The sequence below is a fragment of the Antechinus flavipes genome, chromosome 3, assembly GCF_016432865.1.
Source record: "Antechinus flavipes isolate AdamAnt ecotype Samford, QLD, Australia chromosome 3, AdamAnt_v2, whole genome shotgun sequence".
In the NCBI taxonomy this organism is placed as follows: domain Eukaryota; kingdom Metazoa; phylum Chordata; class Mammalia; order Dasyuromorphia; family Dasyuridae; genus Antechinus; species Antechinus flavipes.
In genome coordinates, this window is record NC_067400.1 from 625,549,710 (window position 1) to 625,575,907 (window position 26,198).

Genomic DNA, 26,198 nt, shown 5'->3' on the forward strand with positions numbered 1-26,198 from the left:
CTTTTGATCTGCATTTTCTAAATGTCTAGCCTACGTAGCAAACCAAACATTATTCCAAATCTGACAGGTAGTTCCATAAAATTCTTTGTCTATCAGGATACAAATATTTATTGTAACTGCTTGTTTACAGCTAATCAAACCTGTGTAACTATAATTTGAGAAGCATCAAACTGAATTGTTTGTGGTGTATCAAAAGAAAACATGTTTGTGCTATAGGATACACTATACAAAAAAATGTTATTGCCACATTAGTAACAAACTTAAATACAATTGACTTTCTCATTGATGTAACAAAATATTCCATAAGTTACATCCTTCTAGGAAAAGAATATATTAAAATTCTCTTCTCCAAACCAAAGATGTTTCAGCTTTAGTTTCAATAATCAATAAAATAATAGGTCCCACAGTCAGTTATATCATATTTTGGAACTTTTAAGATATAATGATTACATATGTTCAGATTAAAAGCATCAAGATATTACATATTTGAACTGTGCTTGTGGTTTTTATTGACCATTTCCTCTGTTTATAGAAATTTGCTATAAGAGGAAAAAACATGGGCGTGATTATAATTGCATCAAAACTGATCCTTCGGGGCCTCAGTCCAATGGCACGGTTAACAACCAGTCATGCAGTAACGCTCCCACTTTAGCCAGCTCAGCTCTCAAATGATGGGTTACTAACTTAATTCATCAGATAATCATTCCCAAAGTAAAAACTCAAAACAATAATAGTTATAATCCCAAGAGATTTCATCTCAATAGCAAGTTTCACTCATCGGGTTTTAAATCCTAAACTGTCCAGTGTGCCTGTAGAGCAAGAAAACTATAGATCATGTTCGTTAAACAATGAGACTGATGTGGTTCTAGTGGTAGAGAAAATGTGCTGGAATTGGGGTGGGGAATCCCCTCTGGTCGGTGCAGGTCCAATGAGAAAGAATTCTCAAACCCGAAAAGTCTGTGAGGCAAAAGGGAAATTTCTTGTTCACTAAGAAAGAGGCTCTCTTAGCTGGCAAATTTCCCATTGAGGAATTTGGCAAAGGTGGGTTAACAGACTCTAGTTCTGTAGGCAAATGTTGCCCAGGGGCTGGGAGCTGCCTGGGCCAATCAGTAAAGGACCATCAGAGATCTCCAATTGAATAAAATCGCTTAACTGGAGTTTGGAGGCTTCCTCCCAGAGTCTGGAAACTCCTTTAAGGGGATCTGGGCCATCCCCCAAAAGATCTCAATTTCAGTGGAGGGTGATTTGACCAAGATCTTTGATTGAATGAAGCCACTTAACTTGGGAAGGGCTTGTCTGGGAAGGTAAGCTTTTCCTGGGGGAGAGCCTGAAACACCGAATCTCCCCCCCCCTTTTTTTTTAACAGATTAAAGGAGACACAGTTTCAGGATTCACTCCCATCAAATTAGGGTAACTTTATCATATATCATATTAAACACACAGAAATTTTGTTTGCATTTTGGGAGAAAACTCCTCCCCCTCAAAAACTACATTTCCCTATTCTGCCCAAAATCTTTGAAATGGCAGTAAAATATTTGAGACCTGAGATAGAAGCAAAGCCCCTCCTTCCCTTTCCCCCTCCTTACCCCTCTTCCCCTCCCCCCCCCCCCCACCGGGAGCAAAATGGCAATGGCTCCTATCTCCCCACCTTAAATTTTGTTCTCTTCCCTAAATCCCTGTGGACTGCTGTATAGGGAAGGGGAAAAGATCGACTTTCCCTAGGTTTCCCCAAGCCTTGTGGAGATAGAGCACACCCTTTTACTGAGTCCAGAGTCCCCTGTGAAGAGTTTGGGGACTCTAGGGATTGGGGAACATAGAGACTCATCTAAAGAGAAACTTAAAAGCTTAAGAAAAATTCAGGTTAGTGTGAATCAAGATGCCTGACAGGCAGAGACTCAAAACAAGCACTTTTAAACTTTAAAATGGCCAGATCTTTTCCATTGTAATTTAGCTGAGTGAGAAAAATAGACAACACATAGACAACACACACATTCACACAAACATGAACTGCTTTGAACCTCCCACAGTTGCCCACCTCGACAGTAGCCCTAGTCCAGTCCCCCAGGCACCTTTTCCTTAACTGGGATCTGTGCACAGACTTAGGCTATTGAGCAGTGCACTTTTCCTTTACAATGGATCCCCCATTCCTCCCTTACTTTTTCTTGTTCCTCTACTTGGTTCTCGCCTTAGCCTTAGGCTCACGTGACTATGAGAGTCCCTCCACCAGACCGAGGGTCACTGAAAAACGGTCAGTGGGTCGTCCTGTGGCTGGTCAGGCTCAAGAGCCCACTCAGTGGAGCTTTTATCCCACCCCAGCTCTGTGGAACAGTAGGACCACTAAAACAATCAAAAGTCCCAGTGTGAATGTAGGAAAAAAGTTTATTTTTTTCTCATGAGAAAGGATGTGCAGTCTCCAACACACAAAACCTGATTTTAGAGAGACACAGAGGCAAAGGGCATTCTCTTTTTTATTCCCCACCTCGAGCTCCCCTCCCCAAGCCCTGGCTCCTTTCCTCACTGGCTGGGGTTTCTAAAGCAGTTTCTGAAAAATGAGGTAAGAAAGCCTGAGGCTATCAAATGCTTAACAGAGTAGGGTGTTTCCCACCCCATCTAGTCCCTATCTGCGGAGCTTCCATTCTACTAGGGAAAGGTAATAGTGGAGAGTTAGGGGCAAACCGGCCTGATCACAAAATCAGCCCTTGCCCCTAAGGAGCTTACATTTTTATATTCCTTTGGGCAACCTCCACTCTCCACTGTCCTGTGAGATTGAATTTTCTAATTTGTTTCATTTCTCCTATTTAATTTTTATACCGTGGAAACCAAATAAATCCACAGAAACCTACTATGGGAATGGGGAAGACCAAGGTTGGTCTTTAGAGGAGGACACTGAAGTAAAAAAATTTTTCACCCCAAAGAGTAACAGGAAATGGCTCCCTGCCCAGAATTTATAGAACTCAAAAAAGAATTCAAAAATCAAATGAGACATTGAGGAAAACAATAAAAATAAATAAAAATAAAAAAAAACATCCAAGAAAAGCAAAGATTATTAAAAAAAAAAAAGTTAATCAACTAGAAAAGGAGATAGAGTCTCATAGATGAAAATAACCCTTTGAAAATTAGAATTGGGTAAGGGGAAGCCAGTGAAGCTATAAAAGACAAAGAAATAACAAGATTATAAAGAATGGGAAAATAGAACAGAATGGGAAATATAAGAAAAATAACAGATCTGGAGAAAAGATCAAGAGAAAATATGAGAATTGGACTATCTGAAAGTTATGACCAAAAATAGAATTTTGACACAATAACGCAAGAAATAATCCAAGAAAATTGTCCTGGAGTGATAGAACATGAGGGGAAAGTAGAAATAGAAAAAAAATCTACCAATTATCATCTCAATGAGATCCTTTGTGGAAAACACCATAGGAATATTATTGCCAAATCTTGAAATTCCCCATTTATCAAAGAGAAAATTTTGCAAGAAACAAGGAAAAAAAAAACTCCACTGGAGCTACAATTAGAATTGCATAGGACTTATCAGCAGCCATAATAAAAGATCCAAAGTCCTGGAATCTTAGCCTGTAGCCAAAAATATCATATCCAGCAAAATTATCCATAATATTGAATGAGAAAAAATGGACATTCAGTAAACTTGCAGATTTTAAGGACTTTCTAACAATCAAACCTGAATGCAAAAGAAAATTTAAATATAAGAGCCTATATCAAAAATCAATTTTAAGGAACATAATATGGACAAATTGCTTACTTTTTTTTTGTTTTTGTTTTTTAACATGGGAAATGTATACCATATGTTTAAGATCAATATCAACTATAGGATAGCTCAAAAGAAACTGGGGCAGAGTTAAGATAAAAATAGTAATTTTATCATACAAATGAGGTACAGAGGAAGAATAGACACAGAGGTATTAAGAGGGGTGAGAAGGGCTCATAGTTCTGAAAACCTGTTCACTTCAGGAATGAGCTAAATAGGCACATATACCATGAAGGGTATAGCACTCTCCAAAATCTAAAAAAAATTGTCCAATAATGATTTAAAATTTGTTTTTTGGTCACATAAATCTGACATTGTTTTTCTCCCTCCCCACCCCATCTTTTGATTTTAATGTTTCTTGTTGTGTATCAGAATCATTTTTTAGGCTGAGCTTGGGATTTTTTTGTTGTTGTTGTTGTTGTTGTTGGCACATCCTAATTTTCCAAGTATTCAATTCCTGAGTAATTTTTTGCCACTCTCTCTTCAAAAGTAACAATTTTCCTTGCTATTTTCCCCCTTCATAGCTACACTTCATTTATTCCATGTATTCCATAACTTATGGTCATGACATTTCCTTTGAGGATACTTAAGACTTGTTGAACAGTTATTTTCTTCTTTTGGGTTTACCCTTTTCACTTCTCTCAGTTCTGTATTTGACATTTTCCTTTGTTGACCCGTGTCTTCATTTTCAGTTTATTAGCAATTTACATATATGGCAAACTCTGCTCCTGGAGTCCTGGATGATGTATAATTCTGCTTGATTCTGATTCAGCTCTGTAGGAGTCGATTGGCCTTGGCTCTCAGGCTATCTGGATGCTGGTCCAGTCCTATTTCCTATCACAAACAGGGATCTGGAGTTGCTCTCCCATGCATTCCATTATGTCCCCATTTTCTTGTCTCAGAGAGTCCCCGGATAGTCCATACTGGGCAGTCCCTTTGGCTCTCTCCTGTACCATGAAAGGTAGGTTACTCTTGAGTTGAACCTACACACTGGATTGAATCTTTCTTCTTTCACGGTTGGGATTCTTGGATCACCTTGAATGTGCTACCTGGATCATCTCCAGCCACAGATCTGGATGGGTCTCTGGGTTGCTTGTGCTCTGAACCTTTCTACAGTTTATCTCTGATCAGCACTTTCCCAAAATTCCAGTAGTCTTTTTTGTACAGTCCTTGACCAGATCTAGCTTATAGTGGATTAGCTTTGATTTTATCATTATTTTGATGGATGGTTAGAGGAAACTGGATTCTGCTATGTCTTAAAACACTGGCACCTTCCCAAAATCTATTATAAATTCATGTTTTTTTTTAATAAACACAAAAGAAAAAACTTAAGGGGAAAAAAATCTCAGAAAGAAAAGCCCTCTCACTTAATAGAAATAGCTTAAATACATACAAGAATCCATTCTTGCATTTTCTTGGGTGACAAAATCTTAGCTTTTCTCTTAAAGTAGCCTACAACAAAGTATGGCACATTTGCCTAAGTGACCTAATATCCATTAAAGTAGATGAAAAGATTGTTGATTATATACTGGTACCAATGAATTATTTTGGAAAATTTTATTGATGCCTTTTTTATGTTAAAGTAATTTCTTAACAATGCTCCTTTCCCTTCCTCTATCCCAGGGAGCTTTCCATTCTAAGAAAACTGAACAAAATTACCCAAGACAATGACTACATCTAATACTGTATTCAACATCCCATGCCTATTATTTATTTCTCCAAAGGAGGAATATTTATTTCTTCATCTCTTCTCCAGGGGTAAAGATTGGTCACTATAATTACACAAAGCATTCACTTTTAAATTGTTTCCCACTTAAGAAAAAAATTGTTTGCCATTTACATTGTTGTAATCCTATTTTCTTGGTCCTACTTACCTTAGTCTGCACTTTTTTCCAATTTTTTTTTGGTATTTCTAATCATTATTTTTACAAGGCAATAATATTCCTTCACATTTATATACCACAATCACTTAGTCAACCTTTTTATCTACTTCTTTGATCCCCACATAGCACTGTCCTTGACCTCTTTAGCATAAATCTAACAGTAACATCTCTTGGTAAAAGGATATGAACATTTAAATCACTTTTTCACATAATTCGGAATTCTCTGTTTTACAGAGTAGTCGGAACCATAGCTCCACAAACAGATTATGCCTATCTTCTCAATCTTTCCAACATTGACTATTTCCATCTTTTGTCATCTTCGTCAAACTGCTGAGTGTAAGGTGAAACCTCAGATCTGTTTTAACTTGTATTTCTCTTATTAATGATATGAAGTATTTTTCACATGCTTTATAATAGTCTGTCATTCTTTTGAGATGTTTCTCCATATTCTTTGACCACTTATCTAGTAAGGAATAGATCTCAGTCATATACTTGTGTAATTTCCTATTTATTTAGACATCAGACTTTCATTAGAAATGAGATGCAAGGGATTTCCCCCCCAGTTACCTTTTATATTAGATGCATTGATTTTGTTTTCTACTTCACTTAAGTCTTATATGCTTCTATTCTCTACGATGTTATGATTTTACTTAGGAAAACACTCATATTAGAAGATATATATGAAATAACCACACATTACACATTTTGAAGCTGTCTTCATTTATATTGCAATAGTCAACATGCATACTATCCTTTAGGCTATACTTTTTTTCTTTCATCACTTCATAGGAGTTTTTGCATGTTCTCTGAGTTCCACTATACCTTTATATCAATATCTACATATCTATATATCTACATCTGTGTGTGTGTTTACACACAAATACATGTACAGAGAGGATTGGGGAGAGACAGAGAAGGGGTTAGTTTTTTCTTTTCTTAAAAGATCCCCAAATCCTGTTCTTCATTAACTTTGCTTAAGGCTGAAGGGGCCTTTCAAAAGCTATTCCCTATGTCTGTAGATAGGCTTCTGCAGAGACCTCTGGAAACAAAATGTCAGCCTGGCCCTTGGGTTACATACAATATTTTAGAACCAGAGAAAGCTGGAAAAAAAAAAAAAGACAACGATATGAGGAAGAAAGATTTTTCCTATATAAGGAAATATCAGCAATCTTCCTTTGGGCTACTGCTTTTTCTGTGGACCTACATCTCAGTTACTGGCACTTACCCCTGTTTCTATATCTTGATATGGAGTCAAGAAGTCAGTTAACTGAAGCCAAAAATTCCAGCCCAGTATATATAGCTTAAGCACATCAGTTTTCTGCATGAGCTAGCTTTCATCTTTTTGTTGTGGCTGTTAAGTTTTCGTATAATTACCCCTTTAGAAAGCATTTACTGCTAAATGATGGGGAAAATAAACAGGAGACTCCTGTCTTAGCTGCAACAATGCTTTTTGACTTATTGCTTTTACTTTCAAGGCTCCTCTATAATAGGAATTTTCTTGTACCAGAGAAGTGATAAGCTTCAAATGAATGCTGTTCCACATTCAGAAATCTTCTGAGGATGAATATCTTGTTAGTTGTGTTCTCCAGACAAAGGCTTTCTAATACTGATTACATTCATAAGATTTCTTGCTAATATGAATTTTTCTGATAGGAAGTAAGGCATGTTCTACCCAAAGGAAGGCCTCTCCATGTTTATTAAATTAATATTTCTCTCCATTATGAATTCTCTGGTGGTAAATAAAGGAGGAGTTATATCTAAAAGCTTTGCCACATTCATTACATTCATAAGGTTTCTCTCCAGTATGAATTCTCCTGTGGGTAGTGAGTGGTGTGCTCTGGGCAAAGGTCTTACCACATTCATTACACTCATAAGGTTTCTCTCCAGTGTGAATTCTCTGATGGGAATTGAGCTGTGTTTTCGATCTGAAGGCCTTCCCACATTCATTACATGGATAAGGTTTCTCTCCTGTATGAATTTTCTGATGATAGGTAAGAGACGAGTTGGACCTAAAAGCTTTGCCACATTCAGTACATTCATAAGGTTTCTCTCCAGAGTGAATTCTCTGGTGTGATGTAAGTTGTGCTCGCAAAATAAAGGCCTTTCCACATTCTTCACATTCAAAAGGTTTTTCTCCAGTATGAATTTTATAGTGATACTTAAGAGATGAGCTGCAGGTAAAAGATTTCCCACACTCTTTACATCTGTGAAATTTCTCCCCAGCATAAATTCCCTGATATCTAGTAAGATGGATGAAAGCTCTTCTATATTCATCATATCCATAAGTTCTCTCTATAATATCTGTTACTTGATTCTGAAAAGGGCTTGAGTTATAGTGAGATGACTCTCCAAATTCATTATGATTAGAAAATTTCTTAACATCACAATCCCAGTCTTCTTCCCGTGTGGAATCCTGGTAATTATTTCTTGGGTATTTTTCCAGGGATGATTTCTGCATATCAATGTCTGGAACAGATTCCTTTATTTCAGGTTTAGTTTCCCAATCTGAAATATATTTTTAAAAAAATCACTACTTCATTTCCTGTTAGATTATTTTGTGCATGGGTAATTTTTCAACATTGACCCTTGCAAAAACTTCTGTTCCAACTTCCCTTCACCCTCTTCCCCAGATGGCTGATAGTCCCATATATGTTAAATATGTTAAAATGTTAAAATTGTTAAATACAATATCTGTATACATATTTAGATGTTGTCTTGCTACACAAGAAAAAGTGGATTTAGAAAGGAGGTAAAAATAACCAGGGAAGAAAAAAAAAAAGCAAACAATAACAGAAAGAGTGGAAATGCTATGCTGTGGTCCACACTTATTTCCCAGTGTTCTTTCGCTGGGAGTAGCTGGTTCTGTTCATTACTGATCAAGTGGAACTGATTTGGATCCTCTCATTGCTGAAGAGAGCCATGTCTATCAGAATTGATGCTCATATAGTCTTGCTGTTGAAGTGTATAATGAGCTCCTGGTTCTGCTCATTTCACTCAGCATCACTTCATGTAAGTCTCTCCAGGCCTCTCTGAAATCATCCTGCTGCTCGTTTCTTAGAGAAAAAGAATATTCCATAATATTCATATTCCATAATGTATTCAGCCATTCTCCAGCGGATGGGCATCCACTCAGTTTCCAGTTTCTTGCCACTACAAAAAGTGCTGCCACAAGAAACACTGGGCTGGATCAAAGGATCTGCACAATTTGATAACTTTTTGAGCATAGTTCCAAATTGCTCTCCGGAATGGTTCAATCCATTCACATCACCACCAACAATGCATCAGTGTCTCAGTTTCCCCACCTTCCCTCCAACATTCACCACTATCTTTTCCTGTCATCCTAGACAATCTGAGAGTTAGCTTAATTTGAATTTCTCTGATCAATAATGATTTGAAACACCTTTTCATATGGGTAGAAATAGTTTCAATGTCATCATCTGAAAATTGTCTATTCATATTCTTTGACCATTTATCAATTGGAGAATGGCTTAATTAGAAGGTTATTTTGTGCATTCAATTCTGGAAGAAAGCATATCGTACATTTAAATCTGTTCCTTCTTGGGGCAGGTAGGTGGTATGGTGCTTAGAGTACCAATCCTAGAGTCCAGGAGGACCTGAATTCAAATTTGGCCTCAGATGCTTAATAAGGATGTGACCCTAGTCAAGTCACTTCACCCCAATTGCCTCAAAAAAAAAAAAATCTGTTTCTTATTCTCAATACTTATCTTCAAACTTGAAAGCAAAAAACGAATAATAAAACACCTCTCATATTAACAAGTATGTAATGATTATAATTTATAAAGAACTTTCACATATTTTATTTAATTTTACTCTTTCAGAGGTATTATATTATATAATCAAGTTTCAATGTATTTAAAGGCCTTGCCAAAGACAAAACTGGGACTATAATAGGGATCTTCTGACTCCTTAGTCCACTGCTCTTTCCATAATGGCACGCTGCTTCTCAAACATCATATAAGGAAAACTCAAGTCTTTGCTTGAGAGATGATATGAGAATTCTCTTTCCCCCCAAGAATATTTTACTTTTCCAAATAGATGTAAGAATAGCTTTCGATATTTATTTTTTCCTACAAGGCAACTGGGGTTAAGTGACTTGCCCAGGGTCACACAACTATAAAGTGTTAAGTGTCTGAGATCAGATTTGAACTCAGGTCCTCCTGACTTTAGGGCTCTATCCACTGCACCATCTAGCTGCCCCTTGACATTCATTTTTGTAAAATGTTGTGCTTCAAATTTTTCTCCCTTCCCCCTCCCCAATATGAGAATTCCTAAATAACTGAGTTCAAATATCTAGGCCTGACACATCAATTTGTTGCCAAGTCTTGTCATTTCTACCTTTACAACATCTCCTCTCAACATCCCTTTCTCTCCACCTGTTCATTAACCACTTCTGTACAGGCCCGTGGCACCTCATTCCTGAACTACACTAGCTCTGTTTGGCTTTTTAGAGGGGCCCATGAGGGAGGGGTTCCTGATGGGGTAGGGGAGGGTAGGCTGTGAGGTGGGGGAGAGCAAGCCTCTGTGATGAGACGGGGGAGGGCAAGCCCCTATGGTGAAGTGGGGGAGAGTGAGCTGGTATGCTGGAAAGGGGTTCTTGGTGGGGTAGAGGAGGGTGGGTGATGGAGGGTGGGCTGTGAGGTAGGGAAGGGCATGCACTGCTAGTTTACTTCCAGTCTCTGGACCTTCCAAGCTAGGAGTCCAGGACAAGGAGGACTGAGTGGGGCCTCACTGACTTAATGGGGGACCGCATCTCAGGGCTGTTGTCAGGCTCAAAGGGGATAATCTGGGCAGTTCTTTTCACTCCTCACTGACTACAAAATATTGGCTATGATTATTCATTTAATATAAAAGCCTCTTCAGATTACAGAACAACAATACAGGAAATCGAGCCATAGCAAATGATTTCTTGTACTGAGTGGGAACTCACCCCACTCTTATCAGGAGAACACCCTCGCCCTGATGTATCTATATGTCACAAACATATCTTTAAAAATTTTCCACCATGGAAGCAGACAGTTGGGAAGAACAGACAGTTCTTGTTAAGGCCTCCTTTCTAAACTATATAAAGAACTGAGTCAATTTTATAATACAAGTCATTCCCCAATTGAGAAATGGTCAAAGGATATGAACAGATAATTTGTAGTCATATGAAAAACTGTTCTAAATCACTATTGATTAGAGAAATGCAAATTAAAACAATTCTGAGATACCAACTCTTCACCTCTCAGATTGGCTAAGATGACGGGAAAAGATAAATGTTAGAGGGGATGTGGGAAAATTGAGAGTTTATATGTCCAGTTGTGAACATAGCCCAAAAGGTTATAACTACATCCCCTTTGATCCAGCAGTGTCTCTACCGAACCTGTATCCCAAAGAGATCTTAAAGGAGGGAAAAAGACCCACATGTGTAAAAATGTTTGTGGCGGTCCTTTTTGTGGTAGAAACTGGAGACTGAGTAGATGCCCATCAATTGGAGAATGGCTGAATAAACTATGGTATATGAATATTATAGAATATTATACCATAAAAAATGATGTAGAGGCAGATTTTAGAAAGGCCTGGAAAAATTTACATGAACTAAGGCTGAGTGAAACAAGCAAATTTGGGAAAATATTGTATACAATAGCAGCAAGATTATGTGATGATCAGCTATGATAGACTTGGTTCTTTTCAGTGGTTCAGTGATCCAAGGCAATTCCAAAAACTTTGGAAGGAAAACACCATCCACATCCAGAGAGAGAACCATGGAGATGGATTGTTAAGTCAATACATGCTATGTTCAATTTCTTTTTTTCTTGGGTTTTTTTTTTTTTTTTTGAGATTTTTCCCTTTTATTCTGATGTTTCTCTCCCAACATGATTCACATGAAAATATGTAAAAATAAATGAATGTATAACCAAGAAAATTATGTAAATGCAGCTGGGGAAAATAATTTTTTTAATGGACAAAAAAATTAAATAAAAATCTTTTATGATAGCCTTGATGAAGAGAGACGAATGTATTACTAAATGTCTCATCAAACTCTCCTACGTAAAAACTGAAGATCAAGGGATTGAAATCAACTTGTTGGGAAGTCTTTGGTGTCTCCTGTACCCCGATGTTCTCCCCTTTAGATAACTTTAGATCAGAGAAGACAATGCTTATCAAATCTGATGACAACATCACACTATGAAGGGCAGCTACTAATCTAGAAGACAGAATCAAGACTGGATGGAATTTTGGGCCAAAAGTTAACTTCAAGTATTTCCAAGATGTGTGGTTTTCTCTGGGTCCTTGATCCAAAGAGCACTATTCCCTTATAATTTAGTAGATGGTCTTCTAGCCGTACTATAGCCCCAAAACTTCTGCCCATTATACTATGAGTATAATCCTTTCTGTACTTGCTACATGGGATCATTAATAACAGACACACTGGGAGGTGGGGTGGGGGAAGGCAAAAAAGCAAAAAAATAAAAATAAAAACAAAAATATGAGAAAGAGATGTCTCTTGCTGAGGATACACTGCTTTCTCTGAGAATAGAAGCAAACCTGAAGGGATGGTTCATAAAAAGTCATCTGTTTGACATTCATTTGGGAATACAAGAGAATTTGTGCTCAACAATTTTATGCCCTTCTACAAGTCCAGGGACTTGGAGGTCCCTGTTCCCTAACAGGGAGAAGAGTTCCCTAAGATAGCTAAGGTGCTTTTTTCCTGACTAATAATTGGCCTATAGCAACAGCTCCTATCTGTCTGGCTCTCATGCACTCACCCGTATAGGTGTTTCTGGGCACTTCTCGCCCCAGCATCCATGGTATTTTCCTCTGTTCCAGCTGGTAGATCACATCTGGTTTGAAAACAGGATACTTTACTCATGAAAAATGAAAAATTACCAAGGACAGAGAATCACTTCAGAATGATATTACAGCCCATTCTCCAGGGAAAGGAAGGCACGAGCCAGGGGTAACAACAAGACTCTTTGAAGGCTGCTCTAAAATGGGTTCCTAGAAAGCAGGTTTAATTACGTTGTCATTATGGATTGGGGTTTTGGGGTTTTTTTTTGGAGTGGGGAAGGGAATGGATGTATAGTTCACAAATTGGGTTTAGAATCAGAAAGAAAATAATTTCATTTGTCCTTTTTTCTATCAAAAGAACAAGATCCTCTAAATGTTTAGATCTCTAACCTAGGGTATTACCTTGATCTAAGGCAACAAAGGATGGGGAACAGGCTTTTTTCCAGTTTCACAAAGTAAAAAACCCTGTTATTCTAAGAATAAATAGGGAACAAAAGATTAAGATTCTCTGTTCTATTATGTCAAACAAACTTTGCTCATCACTCTAATGGCCTAGAGTGAATATTTTCTGACTATCTGGGGAAAGTATCTTCACCTAGGAAGACAAGGTTCCTATAGTTCTCCAGCATCACGTCCCTGTACAGCTCCTTCTGAGAAGGGTTCAGTTGTCTCCACTCTTCCTGGGTGAAATCCACAGCTACATCCTTGAATGTCACAGACTCCTGAAACACAGAAGGCATTTCTGCTTAGCAGTCTCTGGATGTAAGTGAAAGGTGAAGCTGAAAGGAAGTTTAGAGATTGCTACTTAAGAGTAGAGAGGATTCTGGGGGGAAAAAAAAGGGATTTGTGTCAGACACTGTGCTAAGAGCTTGATACTATATTAGATTCTACTTCCCATGATAAGAAAAGCTCACATTGATTTATTTTTTATTTAATTTAATATTAACTTAATAAGCATAAATAAAATGGGCATTTTCAGAGACACAGTGCAACAGAAGGTAAGGATTGTATCTGAACTTGTGAATAACTATTATGGATCTATCTATCCACCCTGTTTTTTTTTTTTTAAACACATATATATGTGGGAATAATATAATAAAAATAAACATACACGTGGTATAATCCACATATATTTGGGAATGAGACAGACATATAACATGAACAACAGGGAACACAATGCAAGCAGTAGTTTCCAGTTAGAGGCAATATGAACACTCTTAGTTCTTAATCACCATTCCTTAGGAAATAATGAACATCTTCCTAGTTATACAACTTAATATTACTAAATTAAAATGTGATTGCTTCACGTAGCAACCCCAAGCGGCTTTTGTGACTTTATTCAAGGATCTCATGTAATTTAACCAAACACCTGAGAACATCATGCTAGGCTTTGGTGCTATTCCCTAGCACATTTTAGTCCATTTTACTTTTACTTTTTCATATTTCCTTGACCCGCTCTAACTGCTCTTTTCAACCTACCTAAGTCTGCATTGGATGTTCCATTAAGTTTTGTCTTCAGCTGACATTTCTAGGATGCTCTAAGTAGACAAATACATTATCTCTCTTGAGCCTCACAATACTTGTAGTGCTAACATTAACCCAATTTACAGATATAAAAGTAGGTTCAGAGAGTTAAGTGGGTCACACAGCCAACATCAGAGGTGGGGTCTATACCTGCTACCTGACTGCTTTTCATAAAAGCCGACATCCACCAGTCAATGAGCTTAATGTGCATCAGGTACTTTTTATTCACCAGAATATCCATCTCCTCCGCCTTTTCCTTAAGCATCCTTCCGTGAGGCCGAAACCTACCTCTGACCAACAAACACAAAGCCAAACCACAGGCCGGAAAAAACCTAGACTTCCTCCGCAATGGTTCATCTATGAACTACAGACCGGCATTCTAAGCAGCAGCCGGGAGGAGGGAGCGCACTCCAGGCAGGCCCGTGCCGAAGTAAAAAGGTACCGTTTTATACGGAGTACCAAAGCAAGTGGGAAATCGGACTGACCGGGCAAATGAAGCTGGGGGAAAGAAGAGGGATTCCGGGCAAGTGCCTGCGGGCCCAGGTCCCAGCTGGGGGGAAAGAAGAGGGATTCCGGGCAGGTGCCTGCGGGCCCAGGTCCCAGCTGGGGGGAAAGAAGAGGGATTCCGGGCAGGTGCCTGCGGGCCCAGGTCCCAGCTGGGGGGAAAGAAGAGGGATTCCGGGCAGGTGCCTGCGGGCCCAGGTCCCAGCTGGGGGGAAAGAAGAGGGATCATGGGCAAGTGCCTGCGGGCCCAGGTCCCAGCTGGGGGGAAAGAAGAGGGATTCCGGGCAAGTGCCTGCGGGCCCAGGTCCCAGCTGGGGGGAAAGAAGAGGGATTCCGGGCAGGTGCCTGCGGGCCCAGGTCCCAGAATAAGCCTAAGCTTTGGGGAACTGGACCAAATAAGAGCGGCTGATGAGAAGCCAAGGCCGAACCCTCTCCCCCCGCCCCCTGGCATCGGGGAGAGGCTCTGAGCTTCCGTTCGGGATGTCCTCCAGGGCTCCCTTAGAAATCCGGGTGCGGAGAGGACAGATCTCACCTGGTGGAGCCAGCTGGTCAGGAACACATCGGCCATCCCCTCCTCCTCTGGTGGAAGAGCAGCGTGGTCAGAAGGCACGGCTGAGGAGAAGAGCACAAGCGTCAGCCCGAGGTTGGAGCTCTGCCGGCCCGAGGCGCGGACAGATGCCCGGGAGCGGAGCCAAGGGCCGCCTGCCACCCAGCCATCCATGCCCGGCCCGCCCAGGGTGCCCGGGTGTTCCTGAGGAGCCCGCCCCTCTCCTCCTCCTGGGACACCTTAGGTCCACACACGGGGGAGTAAAAAGAAGTGCGGAGCTTGTTTTGTGGGGTATAAAAAAGACCCTGGAGCTGGCGGGGACTCTGAAAAACCTAACTTATAGAAGGGGGAAACTGGGCCCAAGCTCTGCAGGAAACTTCGGGCTCAAAGAAAGGGGTGAGGAAAGGGGCGCGGCCCCCCCGAGAGCAGCCCAAAGGTCAGAGGGCATCGGACGGGGCGAAGTCGGGAGTGCGATCAGGGGATAACGGGAGTATGGAGAAGTTGGCAAGGTCCTTTCTCCCAGCCCTGGCCTCTAGTTAACTACAGCCTTATCTGATGGAGGGATTTGCAAGGCCCTCTTCTGACCCTCCCAATGTCCCCGGGAGGCGCATGCACCATGGTGACCATTTGCAAATGAGGAAACTGAGGTGGGGAGAGGTACCGAGACTGAGGGGACTTGGGAAGGGGGACTGTAGGAGGGGCAAGGCCAGCATTTATTAAGCACCTTCTGTGTCCGCAGAACTTACACGTTAATGGGGAAGGGCAGGTCCTATAAGGCACCTGTGGGACTGGGGGGGCGGGGTTGGGCGTCCCGCTGCGCGGAGGCGGCGGAGGGGCACTGAGGCATGGCCGGAAGAAGGGACTCCGCAGGGGGCAGCAGCCGGTCCGCTGGAAGCCACTGGGGTCGAGGAATCCGAAGTGGGTTCCGGCCACGACAGGAGGCCCGGGTCTGCAGGCGGGCGGGGCCGGGCCCCCCAAGGGCCGCACGTCGAACCCCCGGAAGGGCGGCTCGGGGCGCCTCACCGGGGTAAGCTCATCCGGTGAGGCGGGCGGCCCAGGTGGGTGGGTCAAGAGGCCAGGCCCAGGCCCGGGGCCGAGGCGCCCCCCAAGTTGGGGCAGGGATCCTTCGCAGTCCGCCCAGCCCACTGGGAGCGCAGGGGCGGGACCGGGGCGCTCGGAACCGCTGCTGATTGGCTGAATCCCAGAACCGGTGCGATGGGGGCGGGGCCAAGAGCCTGGGTCTCGAGGCAGCATCACGTGGTCGCAGGGCAGCTCGGGGAGACTCACCGGGAGGAGCAAACAATCGAGAGGATCGAGAAACAAAGAGGGAGCGAAAGCGGAAGCTTCCCCCAAGGACGCACCTCCATCATATAACACGAAGAAGGAAGCGGTCACCTCTTTGGCCGCAGCGACTTGTGGGAATTGTAGTCTCGAGACCCGAGAAGGCTTCTGCGCGTGTGCAGAGAAGAGTGGCGAAGGTGAAGGGCGGCCTCTCGTCCGGGGGGCGCCTCCTGCTGTGGCTCACTCCTGGTTCCCTAAGATTTACCTCTGCTAGCAGGCTGGGAGGATTCCTGGGAGGACAGTCGCAGAACTCCAAAGTGAAGGAGGGAAGTGTCTGACCTGCGCAGAAGGGAAAGTGAGCAGCGCCCCCTAGTGGCGCGTTAGACACGGTGCCACACTGAATCTTCCCCCGGACTCGTGGGCTCTGTCCCTTTGGGCTGGCTTCGGAAATTGGACTCGCGACCTTTAGGACTTGGTCTCGTGGCCTCCGAGGTTTCTTCCGGCTCTGGAGCTAGAACCCCTCGGTGGCCGCGGTGCTGGGCTTCCTCTCCGACCTCACGATTGCATTGGCTCCCCGGAAGGTGGCGACTGCCTTCCCCCTGGCAGTATGCTTCCTCCCAAATAATTAGCCAGCCCAGCTGAACTGGCAGTAGGTGTCACTGCGCGCGGCCGCTTACTCACTGTCAGGAGGCACGTGCTCTCCCACCGGCACAGCCGGAGTGCCCGGGATTTCCTTCGTGGAAGCCCCGGGCTGCGCGTCCCCGCGGGTAGGACCCCTCTTTCCACCCAGCGTCTGCCCCGATGCAGACAATAGGGGCCTGACACCCTCGCAGATCCAGAGGCGGGAAATGCCTTTTCCGTGCCGTCCTGCGTGTGCTTAGTGCTAGCGAGGCCTGCGCCGGAGCCAGGGGTGCGGAGGCCGGGAACAGTCGTGGCCTTCCGAGAGCTAACGTGCTAGGGGAAGCGGGCACGCGATTCCCTATGACCGTGCACAGGGAGCGCAGCCCGGAGAGGGGAGCTGGAGGCCGCGGGACCCGGACGCGGGGAGTTGGAGGCCGCGGGACCCGGACGGGCCTCCCATAGCAGGCCGCGGGGAGCTGGAGGCCGCGGGACCCGGACGGGCCTCCCGTAGCAGGCCGCGGGGAGCTGGAGGCCGCGGGACCCGGACGGGCCTACCGTAGCAGGCCGCGGGGAGCTGGAGGCCGCGGGACCCGGACGGGCCTCCCGTAGCAGGCCGCGGGGAGCTGGAGGCCGCGGGACCCGGACGGGCCTCCCGTAGCAGGCCGCGGGGAGCTGGAGGCTGCGGGACCCGGACGGGCCTCTCGTAGCAGGCCGCGGGGAGCTGGAGGCCGCGGGACCCGGCCGCGGGGAGTTGGAGGAAGCTGGCAGTGAGGAGCATGTGCTGTGCTCCTTCTCTCTGTGCAGCCCTCCCTTTCTAGTGAAAAGCTTGCAATCTCTGCTTTATGCTCAAGCCTATCGTCCAGTTTTTGAAGTTATGAGATGCTGAGAATTGTGTATTATGAAATATTTCATTCAGAAATTACCACAGATCTTTGAAACCCAATTTTCTCATCTACTCCATGTTTTCCTACTTGTTTATATTTTTTGTTGGATTTCTTCTCCTCTAAGAGGAATTTTTAGAATTCGATTGATAGTCGTATTTCTAAATTTCACGTTACCCGTATCCCCACTTTTATCACTGTCCAGAAAGAAAAGACAAGGAAAGTCAATAAAAAACACTCAATACACCAAAAAAACTTAAATGTGATATGCAATGTTTCATATCTGCGAACTCCCCTCTTCTAGAAAGAAACATATCTCTTTAGGGCCAAGCTCTGAGAGGAATATTTACGTTTCTTAATATTATTGTTTATTTTTATTGCAATTTGCTTAATTTTAAGAACAAAGATGCTGTGCCACTTGGTGCATATGTAATTAATAGCTGCTATTTTTCATTATTAATGGAGATTTTATTTCCCAATTTGCCATAGGTCCCATATGTCGTTTCCTAGTAAAAGATCAATTCCTTGAGAGCAAGGACTACTTCACTTTTGTGTGTGTAATAACAGTGCCCAGCATAATGCCTTCCTGGAAACTAGAAGGCATTGAATAAATTGGGCATTAAATTTTTTTCCCCTATTTTCTTCATTCTTTTTCTTTTAATTGGGGAACTAAAAATCCATTCACATTTCATGTCATAATGGTTTGTATTTTCTTCAGTTAAACTTTTTTCCTCTCCTCTTCTGCCTTTTTAAGTCAGTACTGCTTTTGTAACTTGTTCTGTTTATATTCATCTGACCCTGATTATCTTCCACTCATGCGCTTTCACTACTACCATGTTACTCTGCCCAGTCCTAGAGTTCCTAAATTAGTTTTTCTTTTTCTTTCACCTTTCCTATTTTCCACTCAGATTAGTATGCTGCCAGCTCCTCATCCATTCACTCCCTTGGTGACATTTATAAATGCCTTCCTATAAAATGGTTTTATTTTATTCACTTTCTTTCTTTGATTTTTTTAAGGATATTCTAGAATCTTCATAAGATGTGTTGTCATGTAAGAGATCTACTATCACAAATACGTGAAGCAGAAAATAGCACAAAAAAGAATTATTTAGCAATCATTGGACTCCCTGAAAACTGTGACCAAACCAAAAAATGGATCACAATTCAATAAATCATAAAATAAAATTGCTCCAAATTTTTGGAATCAGAACATAAACTGAAATAGAATCCACTGCTCGTCTACTTGAAAAGAAACTGAAGTTGACAACATTCCGAAATGTCATGGCCAGAATCCAAAGAAAAATCCTGTAGGTAGCTAGAGAGAATTCAAGTACTAAATAATCAGAGTCGGGGTCACACAGGACTACAATAGCTATAGTAAAGAAAAGGAGTTCTTGAAACGTGATGTCCCAAAAGGCAAAATAAAAAGCTTATAAATTATTTAATTTTTAAATAGAGGATGAGGTAGGGAATGAATATAATAAATGACTCTCAAGAATTATTCATGATTAAAAAACTAGAGTTGAGTAAAATCTTTGGAATACAAACAAAAGAGAAAGGGAAATCTATTTGAGCAATTTGGAAGGATCTCAACATCCTTCCAGAACCCTACTGTCTTTAAGCATCACAAAGGGAATACAGAAAAACAAGGGACTGGGTGTGGTTTTTGTTCTGTTTCAATGATTTTAAGAGGGGAACGTAATGGCAGAAAAAAAGGGAGACACTAAGGGAGAAATGAGGAAAGAGAGATATGAACTTATTATTTTTCTTGTAATTGAGATATACCAGAAAAAGATTATATAAAAACAGAAGTGGGGAGGGAGGTAGTTAGCATCTCACAAATACTACACCTATCTAACCTAGGCAAAGAAGTGTTGAATATATACATACACAAAATTTCTCATAAATATAGTCTATTCCAGAGAGAAATAGAAAAATAGAAGGATGAGAGAAGTTTCATAGGGAGGATTAAAATTGGGGAAGTAAATGTCATAAGCAAGATAAACTACAAATGATAGATTTTAAAAGAAAGAATTAAAAAGAGAGAAAAGGTAAGAACCAGTGATCTGGGGTCTGGGATGGGTGAAAAGGGAAATGGCAAAGGAAGATGACTATAGCTTAGTAATGGAGAATAGAAAAAGAAGAGGAGAGAGGGAAGGAGGGCAGGAGGAAGAGAAAGGGAAGGAGAGAGAGAAGGTGATAAAGGGGAAAAATTTAGAGGATATGATGGAGAAATTGAATAACAAATTTTATTCATTAATATGAATAAGATGAACTTACCCATAAAAACTGAGAGGCTAGCAAAAATGGATTAGAAAAGTGGAATTCAAAAACTTCAAGAAGCACACTTAAAATATGAATTTTCATAAAGAATTAAAGTGAGGAGACAGATCTGAATTAAATGTACCTCAGGAAAATCTGAAAAAAAACAGGATGGATAATCATGATCTTAGACAAAGCAACAGTAGCAATGATATAGTTAAAGGGAATTATTAAAGTAAATATGTTATGCTTAAAGGCATCATAAATATATATATATATACATATATTTAAATACACAAATATATGTATTTTGTTAGTATTCAGTAAATCTTGTTCTAAATTTTTTGTTTTTGTGTCTACACAATGTCTACATTTCTTACTATAGAGCAAAAGTAATTTGGAAAATAATTTTGAAGCAGGTTTCTCTGAAGAAATTGTGGCAAACCATGTTCATTTATTACCAAAAAAAAAAAAAAAAAAGATAAAATGTAAGATATTATAAAGCAGCCATCATCTTTCTTTAAAATCCAACCAGTCCTTTCCTCATCCACAAGTTCTCCCAAAGTCTGTGCAGGTATTCTGACTCAGCACTTCTGCAGGCTCACCAGATCTGGATTGGCGGAGTCTTCAGTTTCCCAGTCTCTGCTTCCCAATCATGATCTTCCCACGACCACTCTGTCTCTAGTGCAGGCCGTGCTAGCTAGGACATAACTTGAGAATATCAGTGGTCCCTTACCCAGACCCTTCCAGTCTCAAGCACCTTCAGGACTGTCCAGTCCTGTGCTTTTGGATACCCAGCAATGGGGAAGAACTGGAGAGTGAGGTGGTTATAGGAACACGATTGAATGTATTGTGATGAGAAGATCAGGGCTGACTAGAAAGTTTGATGTTCAAATACAGGACTCAGGAAAAGCATGATTTGGAAAGGGAGATCATAAGGGACTTAATAAGGTTTATCTGCTCATATACTTCATGGGAGGATGATGCTTGGAACTCATAAGAACGTGTCATTATTATGGCAGTTAGAAGGGGTATTTATAAATAGGAAGAAATAATATCTAAAAAAGTAAAATTAAGGGGTGAGAGAAGAATGTACTGGGAGAATGAGAAAGGGAAAGTGGAATGGTGTAAATTATCTCCATAAAAGGAGCAAGAAACAATTTTACCGTGGAGAAGAAGAGGAGGAAGGGAGGGAAGGGAAGTGAATCTTACTCTCATCAGAACTGGCTCAGAGGAAATAACATCCACATTCAATATAGGTATAGAAATTTATCTTACCCTGCAGGAAGGTAGGAGGGAAAGGGGACAGGAAGGGGGCAGAGTGATATTAGAGACAGAAGATGGGAAGTAGCAAAATACTTCTGAGAAGAGTCATGATGAAAGGAGAGAGAGAATAGAATAAACAGAGGAAATAGTTAGCAATAGTAATTGGGAAAATAATTTTGAAGCAAGTTTCTCTGATGGAGGTCTCATTTCTCAAATATATAGGAAACCAAGTAAATTTTATTATTATTTTTTAAAGAGAGCCATTTCCCAAATGACAAATGATCAAAAGAAATGAACTATCCCCAAAGGGCTATAAAATCATGCATATCCTTTGATCTAACAATATCACTACTAGGCATGAGTTCCAAAAGAGTTTTTTTTTTTTTAAAGGGACCTATATGTAAATATATATTTAGAGCAACTCTCTTCTCAGAGCAAAAAAAATTGGAAATTGAGGGGATGCTCATTAATTGGAGAATGGCTGAATAAGTTGTGGTATGTGATTATGATGAAATATTATTGTTCTATGGGAAATGATGAGCAGGATGCTTTTAGAAAAACCTGGAAACTCCTCTGTAAACTCAAGGAAACAGAAATGTACTGTGTACAAAGTAATAACAATGTTGTGGGATGATCAGCTGTGAATTTCTCTGTATTCTCAGTAATACAATGAATCAAGTCTACTCTGAAGTCCTTATGATGAAAAATACTATCCATACCCAGAGAAAGAACCAAATATGTCTGAATACAGATTGAAACATACTCTTCTTCTTCTCTTTTTTTATTTGATGGGGTTTTTTTGTGTAGGTAGTGAGATCTATGTTTTCTTTCACCACATGACTTTTATGGAAATGTTTTGCATAAATTTATATGTGTCTTCTTAATGGGGATTGGGGATGGGAAGGAAGAGGAAAATTTGATACTCAAAGTTTTTAAAAATTGTTTTACATGTAACTGGGGAAAATAAAAATATTAAATAACATGATTTAATATAAAACAAATATAAAAAAGACATTTCACATCCTTGAAATTCTGTGGAAAAGCTCATGTACCACGTGTTTCCTACATGACCTTATCCTAAGTCTATACTTATGAGAACCCCAAATATTAATAGCATTCCAAGTACGATTCTACAAACATCAGATCACAATAATCATAACTATAAAATAGTCCTTTAGCTCAGTTTACTCTCTAACAGTTGGGAATTTTCTTCTGATACCGATGTTTCCTGCAATCAGTCTTTATACTCATATCATCTTCAAAACCAGTTTAAACATTATTACTCAGAAGTACCTTTTTTTTCCAAAGTTTAAGCAGACATAAAAATTCCATATAACCAATAAAATTCCATAAACCAACATAAACACTAATTAGTTTCTTAAAAATAACAAACAGTAGTAATTTTTAGAACCAAATTACCTTTCCACTATTCCTCCAACCCTTTACATGTCTAAAAACAATGCATATTCTACCTTAGATTTACAGTCTAATTACACCATATCATTAAGTAGTCCAATCCAATACTCTTGTAAGATTATTCCCTTATTTAATATTGTCTACTTTATAATGTTGTCTTAGGGTTGCAGCACTATCATTTTGGGATGGGGGGGCAGGATGCTTGCCTTATTTCTGCTTCTTATGCCATGAAATATTTATTCACTGTGACAACTCGTTATCTTTGTCTAGTGATTTTTTTCAATGGTGTCCTTGCTATATGGTGGCCCTTTTTTATATCTTTTCCCTTCTATACTACATAAACTCCAAGACAGGCCCAGAACTATTGTTTCCCCTTCCCCAGCCAGGAACAGGAGTGATCGTTTGGCATAGGATACCAGGAACACTCCAAAAGGTTTAATATATATTTTATAAAAAAATTGCCTGTAGCTCTACTTTGTGATTTGTGTCAGAGATAGTTAACCAAATCTGTAATATTGTTAATTAATAGATCTATCATAGTACTCAGACCTCCTTCTCCACCATGAAAGTTTAAGTAGTTTTATAAAATTTCCTAAAGCATTATCCCAAATAATTATCACATATACACAGCACAAAATACATCACATAGACACAGTACACAAAAATAAATTAAAGTGAATTTTAAATACTTTCAGTTAAATGCATGTTCAGATTATTGATACAGATAAAAATCTCTATTTGTAAGCAAAATGAGTTCTTACATATAAGAACTATAGATGTGTGATACTATTATTTATTTGTTACTGTCTATAACAAAGACTAGATATAGCATGAGTGAAAATTATCCCCAGTTAATATCACCAATTTGTTTCTAAATAATAAATTTTGTTAGTTTCACATTAAAAACAATCTTGCATTATATAATTTGCAATTCAGTTAATAACATTAATCTATGAAAAATTTATATCCATGAATACTTTTTTAAATGGCAAAAAGTTTAGAGTTTAATGGCTTTTTTATGATGTCATCCTTTCATCTGAAGGTAGGATCCAATATATCCCCTTGTCACTGGGAACAAAGCTATATCTGAACATATAATCAAGCAACAAACATCTGTTAAGCACCTGCTATGTCCTAGGCACTGTGGATACAAAGAAAGGCTAATAATAATAATAACTAAAAACCAAACACAATTAAAAAAACAATTCCTGCTTCTAAGGAGCTCGCAGTCCAATAAAGGCGACAACACACAAACAACTGTGTACAAACAAGCTATAGTCAGGATAAGATTGGGGTATCCCAAGACTGGGAAGGGCTTCTTGCAGAAGGAAGGCTTTTAACTGGGTCTAGAGGGAATCCAGAGAGTGCGATAATCACAGGTACGATGAGCAAGGTGGCAGGAAGGGGATTCAGCATGAGAGTGGAAAGACAGTTGGTGAAAATGCCCAAATCTGAAGACTAAATGTCTTATGGGAGGAAGAGCAAGGGAATCCAGTAACCCTGGATGGAAGAATGCATGCTGGGGTTTAAGGTCTGGAAAAGGCAGGAAGGAGAAGAATAAAAGGCTTTGAAGGCTAAGGAGGACTTTACTTTTTGGTTCTGAATGTGAGAGGAGCCATTAAATAAGAAGTTGGGATGGTCAGTTCCAAGGACCCTTTGGCAGCTGAATGGGAGATAGAAGGGAAGACGTGGTGACAAATCATGGCTCAGGAAGCGGCCTCAGAGAAAAGGGGCCATTTAAGAGATGTCACAGTACAGATCCTGTATGGGAAATGACCAAGTTAGGGTCAGAATTTTAAAAGTAGTCCAGACGGGATTCTAATGTGGGAATAATAGCAGGATATGAGGAACAGATCATTTGACATTTTGGTTCCAAGCCTGGTTGAGGGGGAATATGATGGTCACTCAGCAATAGCAGGAAAATTGTTAGGACAATCGGACTCGAGGAGAAGCGGTGAGTTCATTGTTGAATGTGTTAAGATGTCTGCAGGATATCTGGCTCAAGACACTGAGAGGCAGTTGGAGATGTGAGACTGGAGACCCAATGGGGTTAGGGCTAGATTTGAGAATCAGGAATCCCAAGACGATCATTGAATCCATGGAAGCAATTAGATCACCAAGTGAGATGGTACATAGAGAGAAGAGGGCCAAACAAACACCTGGAGACAACCACGTCACCGGTCGTGGTCCGGATGAAGGTCCAGCAGAGGAGACTGAAAGGAGCTCAGAAATGCTGTGAAAACCCAGGAGAAGAGAGTGTCGGGAAAAGGGGATCACTGCTTCATGGGCAAAAACGAGGTTGAGGAGGAGGAGGACTGAGGAAAGGCCATTGGGTCTGGCAGTTTCACAGAGAATGGTTTTGTTGCAGGCCAGAAGCCAGGATTCACCATTTGTAGGAGAATAAGAGGAAAGGAATTGGAGGCAACAATTAGAGAACTTCTCAAGAAGTTTAGTCAAAAAGGGAGAGATGAGGCAAAAGAAACGGCGGATGGATGGAGTGAGCGAGCGAAGGTGGCAGGAAAGCAGTCGGCAGAGGTGCTGGAGAGAAGGGAGGACATGGCGGTCATGGGAAGGTCATTTATTGACGAAGAGAATGGGATCACTTGTGCATGGAGAGGGACTTTCTTTGGCGAGCAAAAGACCACCTCTTCACGCAGACAGGGATGAAGAGAGTGGTGATTTAAGAAGGGAGCCAAGAAGAGGAAGTGCTCAGTGGAAGGCCATCATTTTTTCACCAAACATGAGCCAAGATTCTCAGTTGGGAGGATAGGAACTAACTGGAGCACCATCATGCATTGGCCAGTTCTGAGATGCTGAACCATCTTATAGCCTCCAAACCAATTCCCTAAATCCAAAAGATACCTACTCTACTCCTGGGACATCTTCTTTTCCTTGTGCTCACTCTTTCCTTTGCTTGTTGAGCTGATGTAGTGAGAAATTGCCAGATCATCACACTGCCTGTATTTACCATGCCATTTCACAGTTATCCATGGTCATTTCCCAGCCTTCCCTCTTCTTGATATATTCAGCTCCAAAAATTACCAAGGAGAGTCATAAAGTAGTTAAACGTGATTGGGCAGCTGGTGTACAGGATGTGCTGTATCAGGACAAAAAGTTTTATCTTTAGAGGTTTTTCTTTAATCAGTTTAGGATTAGGATTAAACTATTGTTTAAGATAAGTCAGTGAGGTAGTGGAATATGCAGTTTTTAATCTATTTTCTAGTATCAAAGGACTTTAAAAGTTATAAGACCAAACCAATTGGTATTTAGTATTTATGAAGCAAATTAAACCACAGAGAAGAGGAAGATCAATTTATTTGAAGTATGAAGCAATCTCCGACTGAGTAAGTGGGGTCAGTGGCTTGAGGCAAGAAAAGATTTGGAGTTTGCGCTGTGAAAAATGCTTCATGAATATGTTTAAGGAAGAATAAGAGTAAAGCCATACCCCAGCA

At 40.8% G+C, this 26,198-nt stretch overlaps 1 protein-coding gene across 1 annotated transcript; it reads right to left on the reverse strand.

Annotated features, from left to right (window-relative positions):
• Positions 1–2,359: 2,359 nt before the first annotated feature.
• LOC127556631 (zinc finger protein 566-like) lies at positions 2,360–22,294 on the reverse strand. Its single transcript, XM_051989896.1, has 5 exons — positions 15,766–22,294; positions 15,005–15,084; positions 13,040–13,166; positions 12,423–12,497; positions 2,360–8,157 (listed from the first exon to the last, which is right to left on the reverse strand). The coding sequence occupies exons 1-5, from the start codon at positions 16,271–16,273 to the stop codon at positions 7,355–7,357; spliced, it is 1,593 nt and encodes a 530-aa protein (XP_051845856.1). The 5' UTR covers positions 16,274–22,294; the 3' UTR covers positions 2,360–7,354.
• Between the last annotated feature and the right edge of the window lie 3,904 nt (positions 22,295–26,198).